At 39.9% G+C, this 21,449-nt stretch overlaps 1 protein-coding gene across 1 annotated transcript; it reads left to right on the top strand.

The window, feature by feature from the left end:
• The first annotated feature begins 1,797 nt into the window (after positions 1 to 1,797).
• LOC108441166 (paired box protein Pax-6-like) lies at positions 1,798 to 19,966 on the top strand. The gene is made up of 8 exons (XM_017720543.1): positions 1,798 to 1,945; positions 4,434 to 4,551; positions 7,048 to 7,224; positions 12,862 to 12,944; positions 14,577 to 14,733; positions 14,820 to 14,890; positions 16,880 to 17,009; positions 18,630 to 19,966. The coding sequence occupies exons 2-8, from the start codon at positions 4,446 to 4,448 to the stop codon at positions 18,725 to 18,727; spliced, it is 822 nt and encodes a 273-aa protein (XP_017576032.1). The 5' UTR covers positions 1,798 to 1,945; positions 4,434 to 4,445; the 3' UTR covers positions 18,728 to 19,966.
• The last annotated feature ends 1,483 nt before the right edge of the window (positions 19,967 to 21,449 follow it).

Below are 21,449 nucleotides of genomic sequence, written 5' to 3'. Positions count from 1 at the left end.
CAGTTTAGTAATTTGTGGTCTCAAGATAGCAATTTGTCTTCTCAATATAGTAATTAGTGTTCTCAATTTAGTATTTTGTGGTCTCAGTGTAGTAATTTGTTGCCTCAATATGGCAATTCATGGCCTCAATATAGTATTTGTTCATTGCCTTAATATATTAATTGTGATTTATAATTTGGAATGTGTTATGGTCTTCAATATAATAATTTGTGGCCTCAATATTGTAATCTGTGGCCACACCTTATTAAAATCCAGAATCAAGCTTAAAATGATTTAGTATACCAAAACAGCCATTTGTGAGTTTCTAAACTGACATATGTAGCATATAAGGATTTCCCTTAAATATCCAACTAAAGTTAATATTAGTCACATAAAGACACACATGTGACATAAATGCCTGACTTTTTTAAAATATGGGGCATATATTCAGTCATGCATCAATAATCATGTGTGCTAGTTGCATAGGATTTTACTGCATGCATGTTGCTGGTGTGTTGTTTGCTTTAAAAAATGTTTCTGTGTATCAGACAGACCGTATACACATACAATCCATAAATTATGCTTATATGTCCAGTATTTGATACTAATAGAAACAAATATGTATGTGTGTGTGTGTGTGTGTGTGTGTGCATATCATTGTTGTCAGAAGAAAACCTCGTATCTCCAAAATGGTAACTTTATAGGAGAAGGAAAGAGTGTAACTTTTAATGTAAGTCAATGGAACCAGACGTCTTTCTAAGTCATTTTGGATTGTTTCTGTTGGTCCATTTATCATGAAATTTACACACAATGTAAACGGTAACAGGCATTTTCAAATTATGTAAAAAAACTGAAAAATACAAGGTTTTGTTCTGACAGCAGCAATATATATATTATACATTTTATTTTTATGACTAAATTAATTGTGTGTAATCTCAAGACAAGAAACTTTACAGGAGAAGGAAACACACACACTCACACACACACACACACACACACACACACACGTCTGATACGACTTATATGTGTGTTAAAACACTTAATAGCAGATTTTTAGCATCAAATGTCATGGACCGGAATGGACTGATTATAGGTTGTTTCTAGAACCGTACATCCAAGCCAAGAACCATTCAGGAACCTTCATTTTTAAGCATCTCTGTACTTGGGAGGAGAAATGCAAGTGGCCTTTTCTGGCTTCAGCTGCAGCTTCATCACCAGTGATGAACTTCATCATTCTTGGGCTAATAGTGACAGGAACAGGTTTCATAAAAACAGATAACTTCAGACGTTTTAATGGATTTAGCCCTGATGACCAGGACATCCAAAATGAATACCACATTCACAAGCACTCTAAGGTCCTTCCGCGCTATAGGCACTTCGGAAGGCCTACATTTGGAATATCGAGGGTGTTAAATATTAATTTATAATGTATTCATTTCCTCATGCTCCACTCTCTTTTTTCCTCCACCTCTCCATTATCTCTCGACTTTTCACTGCTCCTCTTTCTCCCCCCCCTCCTCCCCCCACCCTGACATTAAGTTCAAACTTGACACTGATGTTGACTCACTGTGTCACCCCTCTCTCTCTCTCTCTCTCTCTCTCTCTCTGCCTCTCTCTCTGCCTCTCTCTTTCTCTCTCTCTCTCTCTCTCTCTCTCGCTCTCTCTCTCTCTCGCTCTCTTTCTCTCTCTCTCTGCCTCTCTCTCTCTCTCGCTCCGAGGACAGAAGTGCCTGCAGACGCATTTCTCTCTTGAGCCCTCCCTCTCTCTCTCTCTCTCTCTCTCTCTCTCTCTCTCTCTCTCTCTCTTTTCCACCCTGTCTAACTCTTGCCATCTCTCTCCTATTCTCCCCCCTGCTATCTCTCCCACGTATAGTCCATTGTCAACAAAGAGAAGGAGCCGGGCTTCGGGAAGAAGGGATGACTTCGGCACCGTGCTCTTTGATGTGTCACACGTAATTCGGCCCTTGGTAAGTTTTTATCTAGTTTGTTTACTTTTTATTTTTTCCCTCCATTTCGGTAGGTGTGTTGTCAGGCATAAGTAAGGAGTGGGCAGATTCAGGAGATTCATAGAGAGGAGTGGACATTGAGAACGATTGACCCCCAAGCACAACAGACCTCGGTCAGGTCAGGTGGCGACTGGTCTGTGAACTTCAAGGAAGGATTCGGACAACGACGACCAGTTTTTCTGCGTTCGATAACCAGTTTTCACAGCGCTGGACCATTTAGATGACAGTCGTAATGTTAAGCCCCATGATGGAGTCCTTCTGGCCTTCTCTCAGGATTTCTGCTGAAATTGTGATACGATTAAAGGTCATCAGTGTGACTCAGATTCCAAAATATGTGCGATTTATTTGCCAGTCATTCACTAAGAATTCTGCCTTTAGCTAATTGTAAGGGTTTTTTCTGTTGTGAAAATAAATAGCAAACCATCAGTTCACTCAAAGCTGGGAAGAAAACAGAGAAGCAATAGAATTGTAGATATTTTGGCATCGTGCAAAAATTGTAGGTTTCATTAATCACTCCGAATTTGCCATTCTGAATAGTGAGCGACTTAATTTGGGGTAATGGTGTAGATACTGGTGCAGATTTACGTTTTTATCGGTTTAGGATTGTAAATGGTGGAGTGTTATAGATGAAAATGTTCTAGATTATTTGGTCTCATTGTATTTGGATAGTCCACTATAGTCCCCTAAATGTTATAGATTATTTGGTCTCACTGTGTTTGGATAGTCCACTATAGTCCCCTAAATGTTATAGATTATTTGGTCTCATTGTATTTGGATAGTCCACTATAGTCCCCTAAATGTTATAGATTATTTGGTCTCACTGTGTTTGGATAGTCCACTATAGTCCCCTAAATGTTATAGATTATTTGGTCTCACTGTATTTGGATAGTCCACTATAGTCCCCTAAATGTTATAGATTATTTGGTCTCACTGTGTTTGGATAGTCCACTATAGTCCCCTAAATGTTATAGATTATTTGGTCTCATTGTATTTGGATAGTCCACTATAGTCCCCTAAATGTTATAGATTATTTGGTCTCACTGTGTTTGGATAGTCCACTATAGTCCCCTAAATGTTATAGATTATTTGGTCTCACTGTATTTGGATAGTCCACTATAGCCCCCTAAATGTTATAGATTATTTGGTCTCACTGTGTTTGGATAGTCCACTATAGTCCCCTAAATGTTATAGATTATTTGGTCTCACTGTATTTGGATAGTCCACTATAGTCCCCTAAATGTTCTAGATTATTTGGTCTCACTGTGTTTGGATAGTCCACTATAGCCCCCTAAATGTTATAGATTGCTTGGTCTCACTGTGTTTGGATAGTCCACTATAGTCCCCTAAATGTTCTAGATTATTTGGTCTCACTGTGTTTGGATAGTCCACTATAGTCCCCTAAATGTTATAGATTATTTGGTCTCACTGTGTTTGGATAGTCCACTATAGTCCCCTAAATGTTCTAGATTATTTGGTCTCACTGTGTTTGGATAGTCCACCATAGTCCCCTAAATGTTCTAGATTATTTGGTCTCACTGTGTTTGGATAGTCCACTATAGTCCCCTAAATGTTCTAGATTATTTGGTCTCACTGTGTTTGGATAGTCCACTATAGTCCCCTAAATGTTATAGATTATTTGGTCTCACTGTGTTTGGATAGTCCACTATAGCCCCCTAAATGTTATAGATTATTTGGTCTCACTGTGTTTGGATAGTCCACTATAGTCCCCTATAGATTATCTACAGATGTTCAAATTGTTACCAAACAATCTGTTGGAACTCATTGGATTTTAAACAGTGGTGCGGTTAGGGTTAGGAATTGGACCAGGGTTAGGGATAGGAGCAGGGTGAAGGTTGGGTTTAGGTTTTGTGTTGAGGGTAAGGTCAGGTTCAGAGATGCTTTAAAGAAAATGATAGTGAAATTTGATGGATATGTATTTGAATGTAACCTGAAAGTAAATTAGGTATTTACAGAACATCTAAAGTGGACTGTCCAAATAAAGTGTTACCGGTTATTTTGCTAAGGTTGAGGCTTTAGACACTGATATTGCATTTAAACCCAAGCGTCTATATTGGGAAACAGTCAAATAGCTCCTTCACTTTGTCTTTATATACTACACCATCCTTTCTCTAGTATAGCTGATGTTCCCAGCGGCCGCCCTGTGAATGGATGTAGAACACAAGAGGAAGCACCGCGTTCATGTAACGAACTCCGTCTCTATCTGTCAGTGTGATGCTAATTCACTTTAATGCCAGACATGTGTGAATTCATGCTTACACTCCTTTCTCTCTGTCTCTCTCTCTCTCTCTCTCTCTCTCTCTCTCTCTCACTCTCTCTTTGTCCCCTTTTCTGGGTCAAGAAGAAGAAGGGAGGCTCAGAGATCAGGAGTCTGAGGTCAAGGGTCAGCTGTTATTCTTTCTTGGTCACAGAGTTGTTTCTCTTTCCGTAGGTTGAGCCGGCGATGTACGAGAAGTTAACCATGCTGAATCTGCAAAGCAGCTCAAACTGGAATGGGCCCAGTGACTGGTACCATCAGCAAAACCCTGTACCTGCCCAGCACAGCACAGGTGACCACAACTAGTGTTTTAAGGGATGTTAGGTAACATTTAGACAGTACTGTGCGAAAGTCTTAGGCACCCAAGACACGTTTTCAAAACCTATTTTGAAATCTATTAAAATTTATTTGTGTAGTTTGTGTTTATTTGCTGAGAAACGTGTTAATATTTGAATATACAAAATGTATAGAATATTAATTAATAATGATTTTATTTATATTTTATATATATATATATATATATATATATATATATATATATATATATATATATATATATATATATATGGTCAGTGTATTTGTGTATTTGTTTACCCATTTTCAAACCTCTCCTCGAGGAAGCCCAGTATTATATGTAGTTAAAAAGCAGCTCCTGGTTTGACCAGTCAGTGCTTCAGTAAATTGAGCTCATGATGTCATTGATGATATTAACAAGTCTCTGTGGCGGCTGTGAAGGTGTCAAGGAAAAATATGGACCCAAGAAATTCTTGTTACTTTTTATTGTTTTTATGTTTATTTGAATTCTGAATATGACTTTATTCTAATGTATATTGTGATAAACTCCCTGCTGAGGTACATTATTTTAAAAATTTGCTTAGATGCCTAAAACTTTCGCACAGTACTGTACATCTTCTAAAACCAAAAACTAAACAAGCAAGCATTCCTGTAATACGTTTATCACTTTGCATTATTATCTGTTTATAACTGCCTGGTAAAATAGCAAATACCCCCAATAAACACTGCAAAAGATGATCTTAGCAAGTGAAACACCTTAAATATTAGATAGATCAAGGGAATATATCTAATATGTCTCATTCTAAGAATCTTATGAGATTATTCAACCCGTTTCTGTGCATTTCTACTCGTTTTAAGGCATTTTATCGAGAGAAAGTGGGATCTTATTGACAGATCATTGCCCTTGTTTTGGGACACATGATCATTTTGCTCATTTCAAGAAAATGCTTAACACCCATGAAACCGCCAACGGAATCAGACAATCTCCTAAAATAAAATGACTGAAAAGAGATTTCCAGTGTTTATAAACACCTTAAATAATCTCATCACATTCTCGCAATATCATAATGGGAGCTATTAGACGTTTGTTTAGATTTAAGATGTTTTCACACCTGCTAACATCGTTTTTTGCAGCAAATATATTTAAAGATGTGAGTTGTGCTGCTTTCATTAAGATGTACAAGTATTTCTGTTTTATTTGTTCGTGAAAAGCCTTTAGTTTAGTCTCATAATTATCTTTAATATTAAGCCTTTAACTTATCAATAAATATAATGATAATAATTAAGTCTTTAACAAGCCTACCTGTGTCACTCTTTTGAGGTTTCAGTATTATGCTCTATTCAGTTCTGTGCTATAGTTATGCTGTTCATTTCCTCTGATGGATCTATAACAGGTCTCTTCATTAAAACAGCATGATTTCCCATCAAACTTTACATATAAATCTTTATGTTTTATTTAGAGTGAAATCCTGCAGGATAAGGCAGAACGTTGTTAATATGTATTCATTTTTTAAACATGACTGGATTAGAGTAGAATTGTTTTATCAGTTTATTATTTTAAAATAATACAAATATTGTATTGTCATTATTATTAATGATAATAACAGTAGTAGCATTATCTACACTTGAAAAAGAGGGTTCTTTAGGAAAGTCAGTGGTTGTATATAGAACCGTGAAAACTCAAAAAACATTTGCATGGTGAAATGGTTCTATTATGGTTCTATGCTGTTGTTATGATGTCAAGCTTGTAGCAATAGAAGAACCCTTTTTGGTACTTGTAGAACCATTTTTAAAAGGTAAATGATAGAACCATACACAATGCATTCTCCGCCAATCTGAAGAGCCATTTCACCATGCAAAGAACCCTTTGAACATGCAAAGGGGTTTTGATTGTTCATGGTTCTAGGTAGAACCATTGTCTTTACTAAAGAACCCTTTTTCAAGTGTGTGTGATTAAGTACTTTAATATTCTAACGGGGCAGTCGTGGGCTGGAGGTTAGGGAACCAGCCTTGTGACCAGAAGGTCCCTGGTTTGATCCCCAGAGCCGGCAGCATGTGACTGAAGTGTCCTTGAGCTGTGGATAGGGCTGCCCACCGCTCCGGGCAAGTGTGCTCACTGCCCCCTAGTGTGTGTGCTCACTAGTGTGTATGTGGTGTTTCACTGCATGGTTGGGTTCAATGCAGAGGTCAAATTTCCCCGCTGTGGGATTAATAATGGTCACTTAATGTCTATATATATTTACTGTAGATACTATATTATGAGGCTGATTATTATTTTTATTACTATAATACTTGTATAAATAAGCCAAGCATTCTTTGTTTGTCCAGCCTTGTATTATTAATGTGATGTCATATTTGAAGAGAAGCATCTCTGTGCTCTCTGAGTTCTAAGTCTATGCTGCCTTTTAAGGTGCCAGTAGGATTATTTTGCTTTATTGTGCTCTGATCTGAGTGTAAAAGCTAAAGTATAAAGCTTCTCTCACTTTGCCGGCAGTGTCGGAGGGCTGCCTGGTGGAGGCGGACGCGGGGATGGGGCTAACAGGAAGAGGAGGAGGAGGGCAGGTAGAGAGGGATGAAGGTGAAGAGTCGCAGCTGCGGCTGCAGCTGAAGAGGAAACTGCAGAGGAACCGAACCAGCTTTACTCAGGAGCAGTTAGAGGCGCTGGAGAAAGGTAGGAGCTGCTGCTCTTCGTTTACTGGGCTGGGCGATTCATCGAATTTTACATTTACGGCATTTGGCTGACGCTCTAATCCAGAGCGACTTACAATTTGATCATTTTACACAGGTAGGCCAAGGTGGTGTTAGGAGTCTTGCCAAAGGACTCTTATTGGTATAGTGTAGGGTGCTTGCCCTGATGGGGGACTGAACCCCAGTCTACAGCGTAGAAGGCAGAGGTGTTAACCACTACACTAACCAACCAACCGAATTTTCTTTTCAGTTGTGATATTGATGCCCAGTGATTATGAGAAGACCTGTTTATCTTGCTTTGTCTGGTTTTATAAACTCAGCGTCTGCCTTTCCTTTATTTGTGTCAGGTAATCGTGATCGTGGTACTGAACAAAATAATCGAGATGATTTTTGCCATAATCGAGTAGCTCTACTGTGTTGCCAACATGGACTTCATTGACTTCATGGATAATTATTGAACTGTACGTTTACCTGTTTGGGTGATTGAGCTTGGGGTGACCCCGTTCATCATCATGCCATCTTGGTTCTACTCTACACAAAAGATGGTTCTATAAGGGTTCCTTCGTATGGAAAATGGCTCTGTGTAGAACCAAGAACACTCAAAGAACCCTTTGCATGATTTAACGTTCCTCAGATTGATGGAAAATGTGCATGAGTGTGCTGTACATGGTTTTATATGGAACCTTTTTGAAAATGGTTCTATAAAGTACCCAAAAGGTTTCTTCTATTGTTATGATGTCAAGCTTGTATACATTAGAAGAACCTTTTTTGTTGCTGTACAGAACCCTTTTCAAAAAGGTTCTATGTAGAACCATCTATAGCACACTCATGCACATTTTCCATCAATCTAAAGAACGCTTTCATGTTGGGAAGGTTGTAAGTGTTCATGGATCTGTAAGGAACCCTTGAAGAACCATCATTTTCAAGAGTGTAGAGGTGGAACAATGCAGGAAAATTTCCTAACATGGTGTCAGAGTGATCACAGTTTCTGGTATTATTGTGGCATTGTTTAAAATCACGGGCGGCACGGTGGCGTGGTGGGTAGCGCGGTCGCCTCACAGCAAGGAGGGCCTGGGTTCGATTCCCCGGCCGGGTGACTGGGGTCCTCTCTGTGTGGAGTTTGCATGTTCTCCCCGTGTCTGCGTGGGTTTCCTCCGGGTTCTCCGGTTTCCTCCCACAGTCCAAAGACATGCAGTCAGGCCAATTGGACATGCTAAATTGCCCCTAGGTGTGAGTGTGTGAGTGACTGTCCGTGTCTGTGTGTCTGCCCTGTGATGGACTGGCGACCTGTCCAGGGTGTATCGTGCCTTTCGCCCGAAGACTGCTGGGATAGGCTCCAGCACCCCCCCGCGACCCTGACGGAGAAGCGGCTTGGAAAATGGATGGATGTTTAAAATCACTGTATTACATTTAAAACTTTTTATTATAACTACAGGTAAATCTCTCTGCCGGGGTTTTCACAAACTGCATGCTACTGAGCACGCTTTATGCTGTGTATCTAGGTTGCCCTGGTGCCTGGAAACCACGGCAGGAGAGCTGATTGCATTCTTAAAAGATCATATGCGGCAATCTGAACTATTGCAGTTTGAAAAGTATGATTATCATCGGGTTTATTCCATGATATAGCATTAAAACTGACAGCCGTCTCATCTCTATACAACATTTGCATATATAAATACAAAAAAATGATATCTTAGCGAGTGAAAACACCTTCAATCTAGATGACATCTAGTATTTCTCATCATGAGACTGTTGTAAAATTGTTTGAGTAATTTTATCTATGAAAGTCTGTGCAGATCATTTTACTTGTTTTACGTTTTGTGAAATACTGAAAATAATTTTTGGTTAATTCAAGAAATAATGCAAAAAACCAGTGAAACTGTCTGCCAGTGGAATAAGACACTTTCATAAGATAAAATGACTTAAAGGACATAAACATGTCTATAAAAAACTTAAATAATCCCATGATATTCTCACAACAACCCCATAATGAGAAATATGAGATATTTTGACCAGATTTAAGGTGTTTCCACATGAATTCAGATATCATTTTTTTTGCAGTGAACATGTTTAAAAATGTGAGTTGTGTGGCTTTAATTAAGATTCACAAGTTTTCCTGATTTATTTACAGTCATTTGCGAAACGCCATTAATCTCATACCTGTTTTTGATATTAAGCCTGTAAATAATTACGGTAAGCCTACTTGTGTTAATATTTTGAGGTTTCCAGATTTGTTGAGATTCCCAGTGGTGCATATTCTCAAACGGGGTCTTGGCATATCTTACTGGAGCTGCTCAGCGATATTGGATTATATTGACATCTGCAGACCATCGCCTTTTAATAACTGGTGTGGTACAGATGTTTAGGTCTAATTGCTATTTGAGGATGTGTTAATTGTACTCTGGAAGAGCAGAATGCTGGGCTGTCGTGTCTGCATTTTATTCATATGCACTTGTGACTTTGGACTAAATATTATTTCTCTGGAATGCTGTGAGACATGGATCTCATCCCCATTTCTGCATTTTATAAACATTAATGTATCAGTCATGTACCACGGCTTCAGGTCTGAACGATTTGGCGAAATCAACGTTCAGTTGATCAATATCGTGAATGTTTTTCATTTTGCAATTATCTTCCATAATTTAAGATCCAGGCTTGTTATTCTGGTCAAAAAGACCAGCATGTCTGCTTTTTCTCTCTTGAGGCTTGCATGCAGAATGTGGTTTGTCTGGCCTCCTGTTAATTGTGGTTGTGATGTCACAGCACAGGGGTGTTTGGCTGCTTCTGATTGGCCCAGCACATCTACAAGGACCTCACAAGTTCTGTGTGATTGGGTCACTTTTCCCACCTTAAAACTTGCCAAGACAATGTAATGTTGTTGATCATGCAAGCTATAATAACAATTGCAGCTCTTGCAATTTGAAAATTGCACTTTTACAAATTGTGATTTCTATACCAAAAAGATGATTATTTAAAAAAAAAACAATGCAGTTAATAACTGAGTAATAAAATAGATTCACCATGAATGCATAAGACAGAGGTGCTCAGTCTCTGTCCTGCGGTCAGTTGCCCCAGCTGTACGTAAGTTCAAACCTAGGCTAGTTTGCTAGTTTTAACATAGGTGGATGTGTGTGTCCATCCACATTCTGTGCAAAACTGACCAAAGGACACTAAGGACTGACCATCACGCCAGAAGCCTTTCATTCTTCATTCAGTCCACATTGGAGATGCCATGAAATGGCGTCAGATAGTTTACAGCTGCTGAAGCTGCTGCAGCGGGTTTGGAAAGTAGTGATGAAGAAAACAAAACATGAATGAATATGAAACATACGAGGATTATTTTGTATGATTTAAAAAAGAATTTAAGAAGGTCTGCACAACTTGAGACAATGCTCTCATCCAGAATATTATTTTAACAAACACTCTCATCTGGGAAATGGTAACTTCACAGAAGAGAAAAGTTCAATGCTGTAAGATTTCACTGGAAGTCATTCTTGATCATTTCTATTGATCTGTGTGGCATGAAATGGTTGCATAATGTTGGTGGAAAAGAATGAGCAGAATGAGAAACAAAAAATGTTACAGTGTAAATAAATGATGGCATAAAAAGTCACAATCCTTTCATACGACAGTGATGAAAAGCAGAAGCTAACTGAAGTGGTTTCAGAAATAAAGTGTTCATCTTGATTCCAAACAGCATAACAGAGACTGGAGGGACTGCTGTGTTGTTGTTGTGCGATTCAGAGTGATATTGCGTTAACAGATTTCAAATGGCGTTGTCGTCTGCACCACTCGCACACATCGCGCGTCTCCCTGGCTGACCTACTAAATCCTGCCATCACCTCACACACACACACACACATCACTGCACAGCACTGCCACAATCATCACACGCACCCCAAGTCACCCCCTCCCCACCCTTTCCCCCATCCCTCAATTTACGTCTGGGTTAAAGTCCTGTTAATTAGCGGCCTCGTGGAGGAAGACTGAAGGCCAAGGGGGAGAGGATAAATACATGAAGGAAATAATGACAGGACATCGATGAATAATGGAAGACAAAAGACAAGTGCATCTTGAAGGCCTTAACAAGGCCTTAAAAAGGCCTTTGAAATGGTGACTGTATTTACATGCACTTAATAATCCGATCATTATTCGATTTCTGCAGTTATCTTTTCGTATAAACAACATACTTCAATTTTTAGACCAGATTAAGGCCTAGAAAGAAAGAGCTGGGTTTGAGCTCAGTTATGGGATCTCTCAGTGCTTCAACACTCTTACTACTTCCGTTTGTTTCTCTCAGTCTGCGCATGTGTGGAAACAGCACACAGCCCCGGAAACAGCAAGCAGCATTTAATGCAGCACCCTGATCACATCCCTGACCAAATGAAGGATTTGAGTAAACCAGGAGGTGGAAGTAGATCACAATAGTGATCATAACCATAGCAGACAAAACAAAAGGGCTGGGCAGAAGACGTGGACAAAAGACAGGCAAAGGTTCCAAAACACAGGTCAAAAAGTCCAAGGTGACAGTACAAAAGAGGCAAGCAAAAACGAAGAGAGATAAACAGGCACAAGTCGGATAATCAGCAATAACAATCAGAATCAACGCTTAGCAAGTCTACAAAGAAACAATACCTCACACTGACTACTACTAAAGCCCGGGCTTATATACTATCTAGAACAAACATGTGACATATGAACACAAGTGATCCCTCTCAATAATCAGGGGATTGTGAACGCTGATAGGTTCGCAACCAAGTGTCAGAAGTCACATGATCTGCTGTAGTATTCTGGGTAGCGTAGTCAGTCTCAGAGTCCGAATCCGGAGGAAGCTGAGAGGTCACATGATCTCCCAAAGTATTCTGGGAAATGTAGTCCATCACCGTTCTGGAATCTGTCCGAGGTGTGACATCTGTCATTTCTGTTTCTGTGACTTTATCGGCCGGTTGCAGAGCAGAAATCCGAAAACTGTCGGATTCATATAGACCCGGAGTTTCCCCATCACATGATGATTGAATGAATTTCTGACAAAACTGAATTGTCATGATTGGCCCCTCCCAGTCCTGTCCATATGCTTGTGTTTAGCTTCCAGTCCTGTCCATGTGCTTGTGTTTACCTTCCAGTCCTGTCCATGTGTGTTTGTTTACCTCCCAGTCCTGTCCATGTGCTTTTGTTTTCATTGAGTTCTTCCCGGTCCTGCCCCCTTGTTTTCAAACCCTGCCCTTGATTGTTCTTGTTGTTCACCTGTGTCTTATTAACCCTCATTGTTTCCCTGCATTTAAGCCCTGTGTTTTCCCCTGTGATTTGGCTAGTCTTTGTATTGTATTCTTGTGCTTTTTGGTCTAAGTGTGATATTTGTTTCTTCCAGCATCCGTTGTTTGTTTATCCTGCATTTCTTTTGTCATGCCTGTTACCCATTCAATCCGTGTTGGCTCTGTGACCCTGGACTGTTTTGACGCTGAGTTTGGATTTGCCCTTAATAAAGTTCGCTTCTCTTTGCACATGCGTCCGCCTCATCATCGCTCCACCACGTTACACAAATTGTCTGTAGTGATCAGACTATCTTTCATAATGTAATTGTTTGTTACTTAAACATATGTATATTTGCTTTATCTTGCAGAGTTTGAAAGGACACACTACCCTGATGTCTTTGCCAGAGAGCGGCTAGCTAACAAAATTGACCTCCCAGAAGCGCGGATACAAGTAAGTACCTCATGCTTCTTTTAGGGTTCAATTCATCTTCAACTGTGCAGTAAAACCACCATTGCACCATTTACATTCACTGTCCACTTTCTGCTTCCACTCTCGATTCGCTGCATTAGCTCTATTATGCAGTTCAACTCTATAGGTGTACAGTTTCAGGCTGACGTCTATCTATTGCTGCGATATTTCAGCCCACCTCTACCACATTGATCAATGGTTACTTCACAATCACAGGACTGCTGTATCATTGCTGTTGCTGGGATGTTTATCTTGGCCTGAATACAATCGTACATAGAACTGTGCATCCCTAATGGTAATCCATAACCATATGCTGGCCTCAGTATAGATGGCATAGATAGCAATCAGACTGGGGCACCTTTATTGGACTACTCGTGATCGATGAGTAGCCACAATAACGTACTATACTGCAACCTTAAGTGTAATTTATCCCAGGTCCTACCTTTTAGAAATGTTTACGTTATCATTGGCAGATATGTGGTTCTTACAGGCATTTTAGTAAAGAAAATGGTTCTGTATAGAATCATGAACATTCAGGGAACCCTTTCTGTGATTAAAGGGTTCTTTGTATCATGAAAAGGTTCTCTGATGGAAAATGTTCTCTAGGTGGTTCTATATACAACGTTTTTAAAAATGATTCTATGTAGCGTTTTTTTTTTACTGTAACAAGCCTGACATTGTAACAAGAGAAGGACCCCTTTTTGGCACTAATGGGAATTGGCTTAATGGTTTCCAACAGATACAATTATAGAACCTATAGATTCCTATAGAACACCTTTAGATTGCTTTAGGAAACCATCAGATGCATTTGGAATCAGGCAGAGGTCACCTGTTAAAACATTAGGACCCTTTACACTGTGAGTTCCAAGCTAACGGGGCAGTCGTGGGTTGGAGGTTAGGGAACCGGCTCTGTGACAGGAAGGTCGCTGGTTTGAGCCCCAGAGCCAACAGTACATGATTGAGGTGCCCCTGAGCAACACACCTAACCCCCAACTGCTCCCTGGGTGCTGTGGATAGGGGTGCCCACTGCTCCGGGCAAGTGTGCTCACTGCCCCCTAGTGTGTGTGCTCACTAGTGTGTATGTGGTGTTTTAATGCAGATGCGTTAAAATACAGAGGTGAAATTTCCCAGTTGTGGGACTAATAAGGGTCACTCAATCTAATGACACAGTGCATTCATGCAAGACTGAAGGTTGTGGTAAAGAGCAGAATGGCTAAATTAAATATTTCAATTTAAGTTTAAATGTTTTATACTTGTTAACTTGGAGTTAAGACAGTGCTTACATCAAGTCGTCCCTTCGCTCTGTCATCTAAACTGAGATTTCTTATCCCATGCGGTCATAAACATCACAGGCGTCCTGTGTAACCTGGCATGCCCACCTCCCTATAGAGACGCTACAGGTACCATGTAACCTAAGGCTTCATGGCATAGACCAAAGCCAGACTGTGTGAGACTAGGGTTCGCCCAATTCCAGCTGAGTCAGTGTGTCACTGGGGGAAGCCCTTCTGTGCTCCCACACAGTGTTACTTCACAAACACAGTAAAGCAGACATGACAGCTCATCAGTCTCATCTGCCACATCCACGCGCCTCTGCGCGACCTGATTGATTGACAGGTGTGGTTCTCCAACCGAAGAGCCAAGTGGAGGCGAGAGGAGAAGCTGAGGAACCAGAGGAAGTCGGGGGGTGGGACTTCCTGTGGCCAAGCACACACTCCGCTCACCACCTCCTTTAACCCAACCATCTATCATCAGCAGCATGGCAACAGTCCAGGTGGGTCCAGCAGTGCAGGCATCTGGGTGTAAATATAATTGAGATTCTTTATCGCTTTAATATCTGTCTTCTGTGTGTGTCTGTAGGGTCCATGCTGGGTCACACCGAGACCACTCTTCCTAGCTACAGCTCCCTGTCTGTGTATTCTGGAGTCCAGGTATGGTGTTTGCAATACTCTCAGTATAAATATTGATGTAAGGCAAAAATGACTGAGAAGTATTGAATGGACTTTATAAACATTTTCTAATCAGTGTATTTAAGACTATACAGATTAAATTCTTAAATGTTTTTAAGAAGAATATTTCAGTGAAATAATCGAACACTCGTTAAAGAGGAATTGTTCTATCTATCTATATATATATATATATATATATATATATATATATATATGTGTGTGTGTGTGTGTGTGTGTGTGTGTGTGTGTGTATATATATATATATATATATATAAATTCTGCATAATTCAGTGTTTTAAAAGCATCCAGAGTGGTTTGGTTTCTTTACAGTGGTGGTGATAGGAACCAGGGGTCGCCATGACTACAACACAAATATATCGCTGTTGTCGGAACAAAACCTCGTATCTCCAAAGCGGTAACTTTACAGGAGAAGGAAAAAATCTACTTTACTTTAAATGTAAGTCAGTGGAACCAGACGTTTTTCCAAGCAATTTTGGACCGATCCTTTGGGCCCATTTATCATAAACTTTTCACACAATATAAAGGACAACATGTATTTTCAAATTATGTAAAAAACTGGAAAATGACACAATTTTATTTACTATCCAGAACTACCAGTAAACCTACACGAGTCTTCTGAATTTATATGTGGAATGCTGATGGTGATAAAATAGTGAGGAAAAAAAAAAAAGAAATAATACGTTTTCTTTGGGGACTATTTCGACTCACAGCGCCCTGCATGTATCCCTCCACCATGAATGCATTTTCAAAAACAACTTTTATAAAAAAAACTTTTTTTTAAAACAGCATCTCAGTCATCAGGCAGTGAATTCATAACCATGTCATGTAGGAACTTTCTGTGAGGGAGCTTTTGGAGGGGGACGTCTGGTTCCTATCACCACCACTGTGAACAGTTCTGACTTGTTTCTCTAGCATGGAGAATTTCACATCAAACCACTCTGAACAGCTGAATTATGAAAAAAAAAAACATTGACAGAATTCTCTGTTAATAAAAATGAGTGATTGTTTTTTAGAAATACTTCCTTTAATAGGGCCAGTGAGGATGTTTTACTTGCCCTGTCTGAAAGTTATCTGCACTCCCTCTGACTCAGTGAAATAAAAGACTTTTTCATAAAATGTATAACTATATCACTAAAATATATAACTATATATAACTTACTCAGTTCTCATTTCTATTTTAAAGTGGTATTTTTGGATTAGGACCACGTTGGTGACAAAGTGTTATTGTTAAAGGTTTAGAAACCTACCTACCTTCTTTAGTGGCCCTTTTGGCCCACTCCAAATTCCCCATGAGACAAAAGGTTTTGGCACCCGTGCCTTAGTGACCTTTTAGGACCATTTCAAGGGGCTTCATTTATTTGTTTGTGGATCTGAGCTAAATAAGTTACTAACTTTTACAGCTGGAAATGATAGCTTGAGGTTGAAAAATCATTCTCTCCACTTTTATTTTTTAACCATTAACAAAGCATAGGGCTGGGGGAGTGCCTAGGCACATGGGGGCCCCCCAAAATGCTAGAGCCAGCCCTGCTTGCGTTCTCTGTGGTTGAAATCAAGGCAATATGTACTCTCCTAATTGACACAAAACAATTTAGTATTGATGTTTCAAACTTATTTAAGCTCTATTATCACAGAGGAACAGAACATTTTAGCACATTTCTTAATCTGGATGATTATACAGTGAAGATTTGTTCAGCGTTGGGCATGAGGGTGATTGTTCTTGCATCTCAAAAAGGCATGTTGCTTTCTGCTGCCCTCTTGTGCGTCTGAGCAGAGTGGACAGATGAATTTAGTGCTTATTTAAATATCGAGACTAAACCATACTGTAAAGGCATACTGTATGCAGTTTACTCATTTATTTTTTTTCTCTACCCATCTCTTCTTTCCCTGATACCCACCTCCTCTATGTTTTATTGTGGGTTTATGTTCTGTTGTGTGAATTTGGCTTTTCAGTCAGCCCCTCCTCAGTCCGCCCCCTCTTACTCATGCATGCTCCCCCCGTCCCCCTCTGCACCTCGATCCTTTGAGGCTTCATCGTACCCCTCGCCCCACCTTCCTCCTCCCACAGCCAGCACCAGCACAGGTACGTTTCTGCCTTTTGCTTTTCTCTGTTCTGGGGTTAACAACATCAGACCTGAAGGGCCGTAGCACACAACCATCATTTGCTCTGCTCTCACTTATCCTAAATTACAACCATAATGCATATTAATCATTTTTTGCCTTAACTGTGGTGACCTTGGTTTATTTTTTTTTTATAACATGGCAACAAAGTACAGAATAAAATAAAATAAACCATGTTAAATAAAATACATGCTTGTTCAATAATTATTTAATTGAACATATTATTAATTTAATTTATAATTTATTGTTCACAAGAATGAGTTCTTCTAGCAAGCAGTGCAGTTTCTTAATAGTTTGTAGTGTATATTGCTGCTGTTGGTAGAAACCTTGTATCTCCATTTTTCAGTTTTTGACATAATTTCAAAATACCTGGTACCCTTTATATTGCACGTAAATTTCATGATGATTGGACCAAAAGAAACGTCCCAAAATGACTTGTAAAGACGTTGGGTTCCACTGACTTACATTAAAACTACAGTAGGTTATTTCCTTCTCCTGTAAAGTCACCACTTTGGAGATACGAGGTTTTGTTTCGACAACAGCGATATATATTTGTAGATAAAAGTAGATAAAATATAAATGTCATTATGTTATTTGCAGAATAATAGGGGAATATTATTTGATGAACCACAACAATGTTTAATCTCAGTGTTTAATAAGCAGGAGAAACTAAACACAGAAGGTCTGTGGCCCTCCAGTTCTGAAATTGCCCCTCCATCATGCTCTGTTTGTTAAAGGACCATATCATGTAAAATGTTTGTCCTTGCTAATTAAGTGAAAGAGCTTATTGTAGTATGTGAACATTGCTAAAGTTTCTCATCATTTACTCTCAAATACATAAAGTCAACAGGGTAGGAAAACACAAACGTAGCGTACAGCAGTTTTGTAATCATTGATTACATAAAGAGAGGTTGGACAATGAATTGTGAATGTTTTAATGATGCGTAAATGTTTGATTAAATAAAACTCCACAAACGTTATAAGTGAACCATAAAATACAGACAAACATGCAGAATATGGGCCATTTGAACGTGCAGTGCGTAAGATTTTTACAAATGAAAAATCTCCCTCACCCCTCACTTTCCAAGCATGTAGCAGACCCTATGGTGGCCATCAGGTTTGCGGCTGTCACCTGTTCCCATTACGTTTTGCTTCTTCATGTTTTCGCTTCTTCGATGAGGATTCACCCTCCCTGTCTTTTTCTGGAGCTAAATCTGATCCTTCATTTGACAAAATGTGGGTTGTAAAACCTCTGTTTTTTCAAGCTGCTGCTTCAGTCTAAAAACACAAAAGCTGCCCTCTAGAGCCAGCATTTGGTTTGTCCATTCTGGGCTACAGTAGAAACATGGTGGGGGAACATGGTGGCATCTGTTACAAGAGGAGCTGCTCCCTTTGTAGATATGAAGCATCAACACAACGATTTGTAGTTACACTAATAAAAAAAACACGGCTTTGTGTTTTATATTCCATTTCTGCCAATAGATCCGCTCAAATCTTACACACTGCACCTTTATGGGCGTTTAGTAAAAGTACAGTTTGCATCTTTTCATTGGATTAACACTGCGTTCCTTCATTCCTGCAGGTTTGATCTCTCCTGGTGTTTCAGTACCTGTCCAGGTCCCAGGAAATGAGCAGAACATGGGGCAGAACCTGGGGCAGTACTGGGCCCGTCTGCAGTGAGGACGAAGGGAACAAGCAGGATGAAGTGGGGGTGTTGAACGTAGGCATTAAAGGGGAGTGGAAGTGTAGAGAAAGTGAGAAGCCGTGGGTGAACGCTCGACTGTTTCAGTTTATGCAAGTATCAGCATTTCAGATTCTACCCTTCCAGATTTCTTCACAACTCAGTCTGAAATACGCGATGTCGTGGATGCAGTTGGATGCAGTTGGGGTGGGCAGTGTGACGATGTGCTACTATCTTGATAAGCTATGTCACAATGTGCTTTTCTTGGTAAACCGCTTTTCTGAGTACACTGGACACTGAACGACTGTGTGAGTCATAAAAAAACATTTCAACCAATTATAGATGAGCCTGTAAAACAAAATCTATTTTTTTCTTTGTATTCCTTCTTGAAATTGCTTGTATTTGCCATCACTGAAAAAATAACCGTGCTCATAGATTTTGTTGCATTTTCAATGGCAACCCTGTCATATTTGCTTCGACTTGTTTGTAAACCTCAGAATAACACAGGGCATCACAAGTCCTGTACTGCTGTATTTTTGCCATTTTGCCCACCCCTGGTTTGGAGTGCTCTGTGAGACACCCTACACGTCTAGATAATGTGCAGAATAATTTATTAGCCTATTCTTGTTTAAGAAGAATTTGCACTCTTTTTGATGTAGTGTAGCGGAGAGCGGGACACAGCCTAAAGGACATTACACACCAAATGCGATGCCAAAATCAATTGCTGATGAAGCATTAAAGAACCCTTTACATCAATACAGGGTTCTTTGTACTATGAAAAGATTCCTCACACTGCTGGAGAAGGTTCTGTAGATGGATCTATGTAGTATCTTTTTGAAAAGGGTCCTATATAGCACCGAAAAGGTTCTGCCATTAAAATGTCAAGCTGGTCATGATAGAAGAACCCTTTTTGGTGCTTTCTAGAATTCTTCTCATAATGGGGTATTATATAGAACCATTTACTGCTCATTCTGCTGAGCTCTGTCACGATGCAAAGATCCATTTAATCACGCAAATGGTCCTTTGAGTGCTCATGGTTCTATATAGAACCGTTCCTTTGCTAAAGAACCCTTGACGAACCATATTTAATGTGTACAGTCACAAGATTAAGCTTGTTACAATAGAAGAACCCTTTTTAGTGTTATGTAGGACCATTTTCAAAGTGGTGCTATAGAACCATATATAACACAATCTAGCAAGCAAGCAAAGTTTATTTATGTAGTGCTTTTTACAGCAGGTGTTGTCACAAAGCAGCTTTACAGAACAATCAGTATTACAGAAAGAAAGAAAAAAAATCTGGATCTGAGCCCCCATGAGCGTTGCCAGTGGTGACAGTAGCAAGGAAAAACTCCTCAAGGGCAAGAGGAAGAAACCTTGAGAGGAACCAAGGCTCGTCCTCCTCTGGTTGACACTGGATAGCAAACAGTGTTAGTATAATGAGACCCTAATTAGTCCCACAACAGGGAAATTTCACCTCCACATTTAACCCATCCGTGCAGTGAAACACCACATACACACTAGTGAGCACACGCACTAGGGGGCAGTGAGCACACTTGCCCAGAGCAGTGAGCAGCCCTATCCACGGCACCCGGGGAGCAGTTGGGGGTTAGGTGTCTTGCTCAAGGACACCTCAATCACATACTGTTGGCACTGGGGACTGAACCAGCAAACTTCCAGTCACAGGGCCAGTTCCCTAACCTCCAGCCCATGACTGCCCCCATAATATTATAGCATTATAGTGCAAAGCAAGAAGGTGGTCAAGCAGGTCCAGAAGGCTGGCGAGCAGTGGCACCCAATCAAGGCAGAAAAGGCAACAACATCAGACACACATAATGTTCAGCTGTTCAACTCGGCAAAGAAAAAAAAAACCTGAAGAACCATTTCATGTAAATGGTTCCTGGCTCTAAAAAGAACCACTGTCTTTACTAAAGAACGATCTTCTACGTAAGATACACAGAGTCTACATAAAAGATTTGGTACCCTGCATTAGGCGGCGTCCTTCTCTCCCCCACTCAGTATGTGTGCTGAGGTACGCTTGTCTGAGCTTTCACCCACGGCCAGAGAGAACGCAGCGTAGATTAAACGAGGATCTTAAAAATTTTATGAAATTGTTTACAAAAAATACCTGTGGAAACATCTGTAGAATGACGACTTCAGCTTTAAAACAGAAATGAAACCTCCTCAGACCATATTATTACAAATATACAGGATTACATGTAACATTATAAGATACTGTGACGACAATGGCATTGTGAAAAATTTCACGCCCTTCACTTTCCAACAGCTAAACTCTAACTCTGTTATTGTCATTGGGTACATTTCAGAGTCAAGTCCCATTTCACACAGATCAGCCCTACTGGCAAACGCAGGACGTATGTAATGCTTATGTCTGTCAGACAGCCTAAAATTCAGTGACCCCTACTTAGATATGACGCCAAAGGCTGACTGATCCAAATATTTGCACTGAAGCGAAAGACTATCACTGATTATCGAGGAGCCAGTGACAATCATCATTGTTAACTGGAGATAAAGGATGCTGTGCGCATATTTCTTAACCAATGAATTCCCAGCATGGTTTGTGAAGCGCCTGACAATCCAGAGTTGCTCACTTATTTTTCTTTCTGTGACTTTTTTTCAAATATGTTCTTTTTTCTGTGTAAACATCTTTCTGTATCAGGACTGAGATCTGTGTATCCTGCTAGTATGTGGTCTTTAGTGTGG

This window comes from Pygocentrus nattereri, chromosome 13 (assembly GCF_015220715.1).
Source record: "Pygocentrus nattereri isolate fPygNat1 chromosome 13, fPygNat1.pri, whole genome shotgun sequence".
Classification (NCBI taxonomy): Eukaryota; Metazoa; Chordata; class Actinopteri; order Characiformes; family Serrasalmidae; genus Pygocentrus; species Pygocentrus nattereri.
Note: the sequence above shows the minus strand (reverse complement) of the source record. Positions and strands in the feature narration are given on the sequence as shown.

What these genes read in the sequence shown, in the direction of transcription:
- LOC108441166 (XM_017720543.1), top strand. Translation starts at nt 4,446, where the DNA reads ATGTACGAGAAGTTAACCATGCTGAATCTGCAAAGCAGCTCAAACTGG. An exon ending in GTTAGAGGCGCTGGAGAAAG is followed by an intron (nt 7,225 to 12,861) that starts GTAGGAGCTGCT and finishes TTTATCTTGCAG; the next exon opens with AGTTTGAAAGGACACACTAC. An exon ending in TCCCAGAAGCGCGGATACAA is followed by an intron (nt 12,945 to 14,576) that starts GTAAGTACCTCA and finishes ATTGATTGACAG; the next exon opens with GTGTGGTTCTCCAACCGAAG.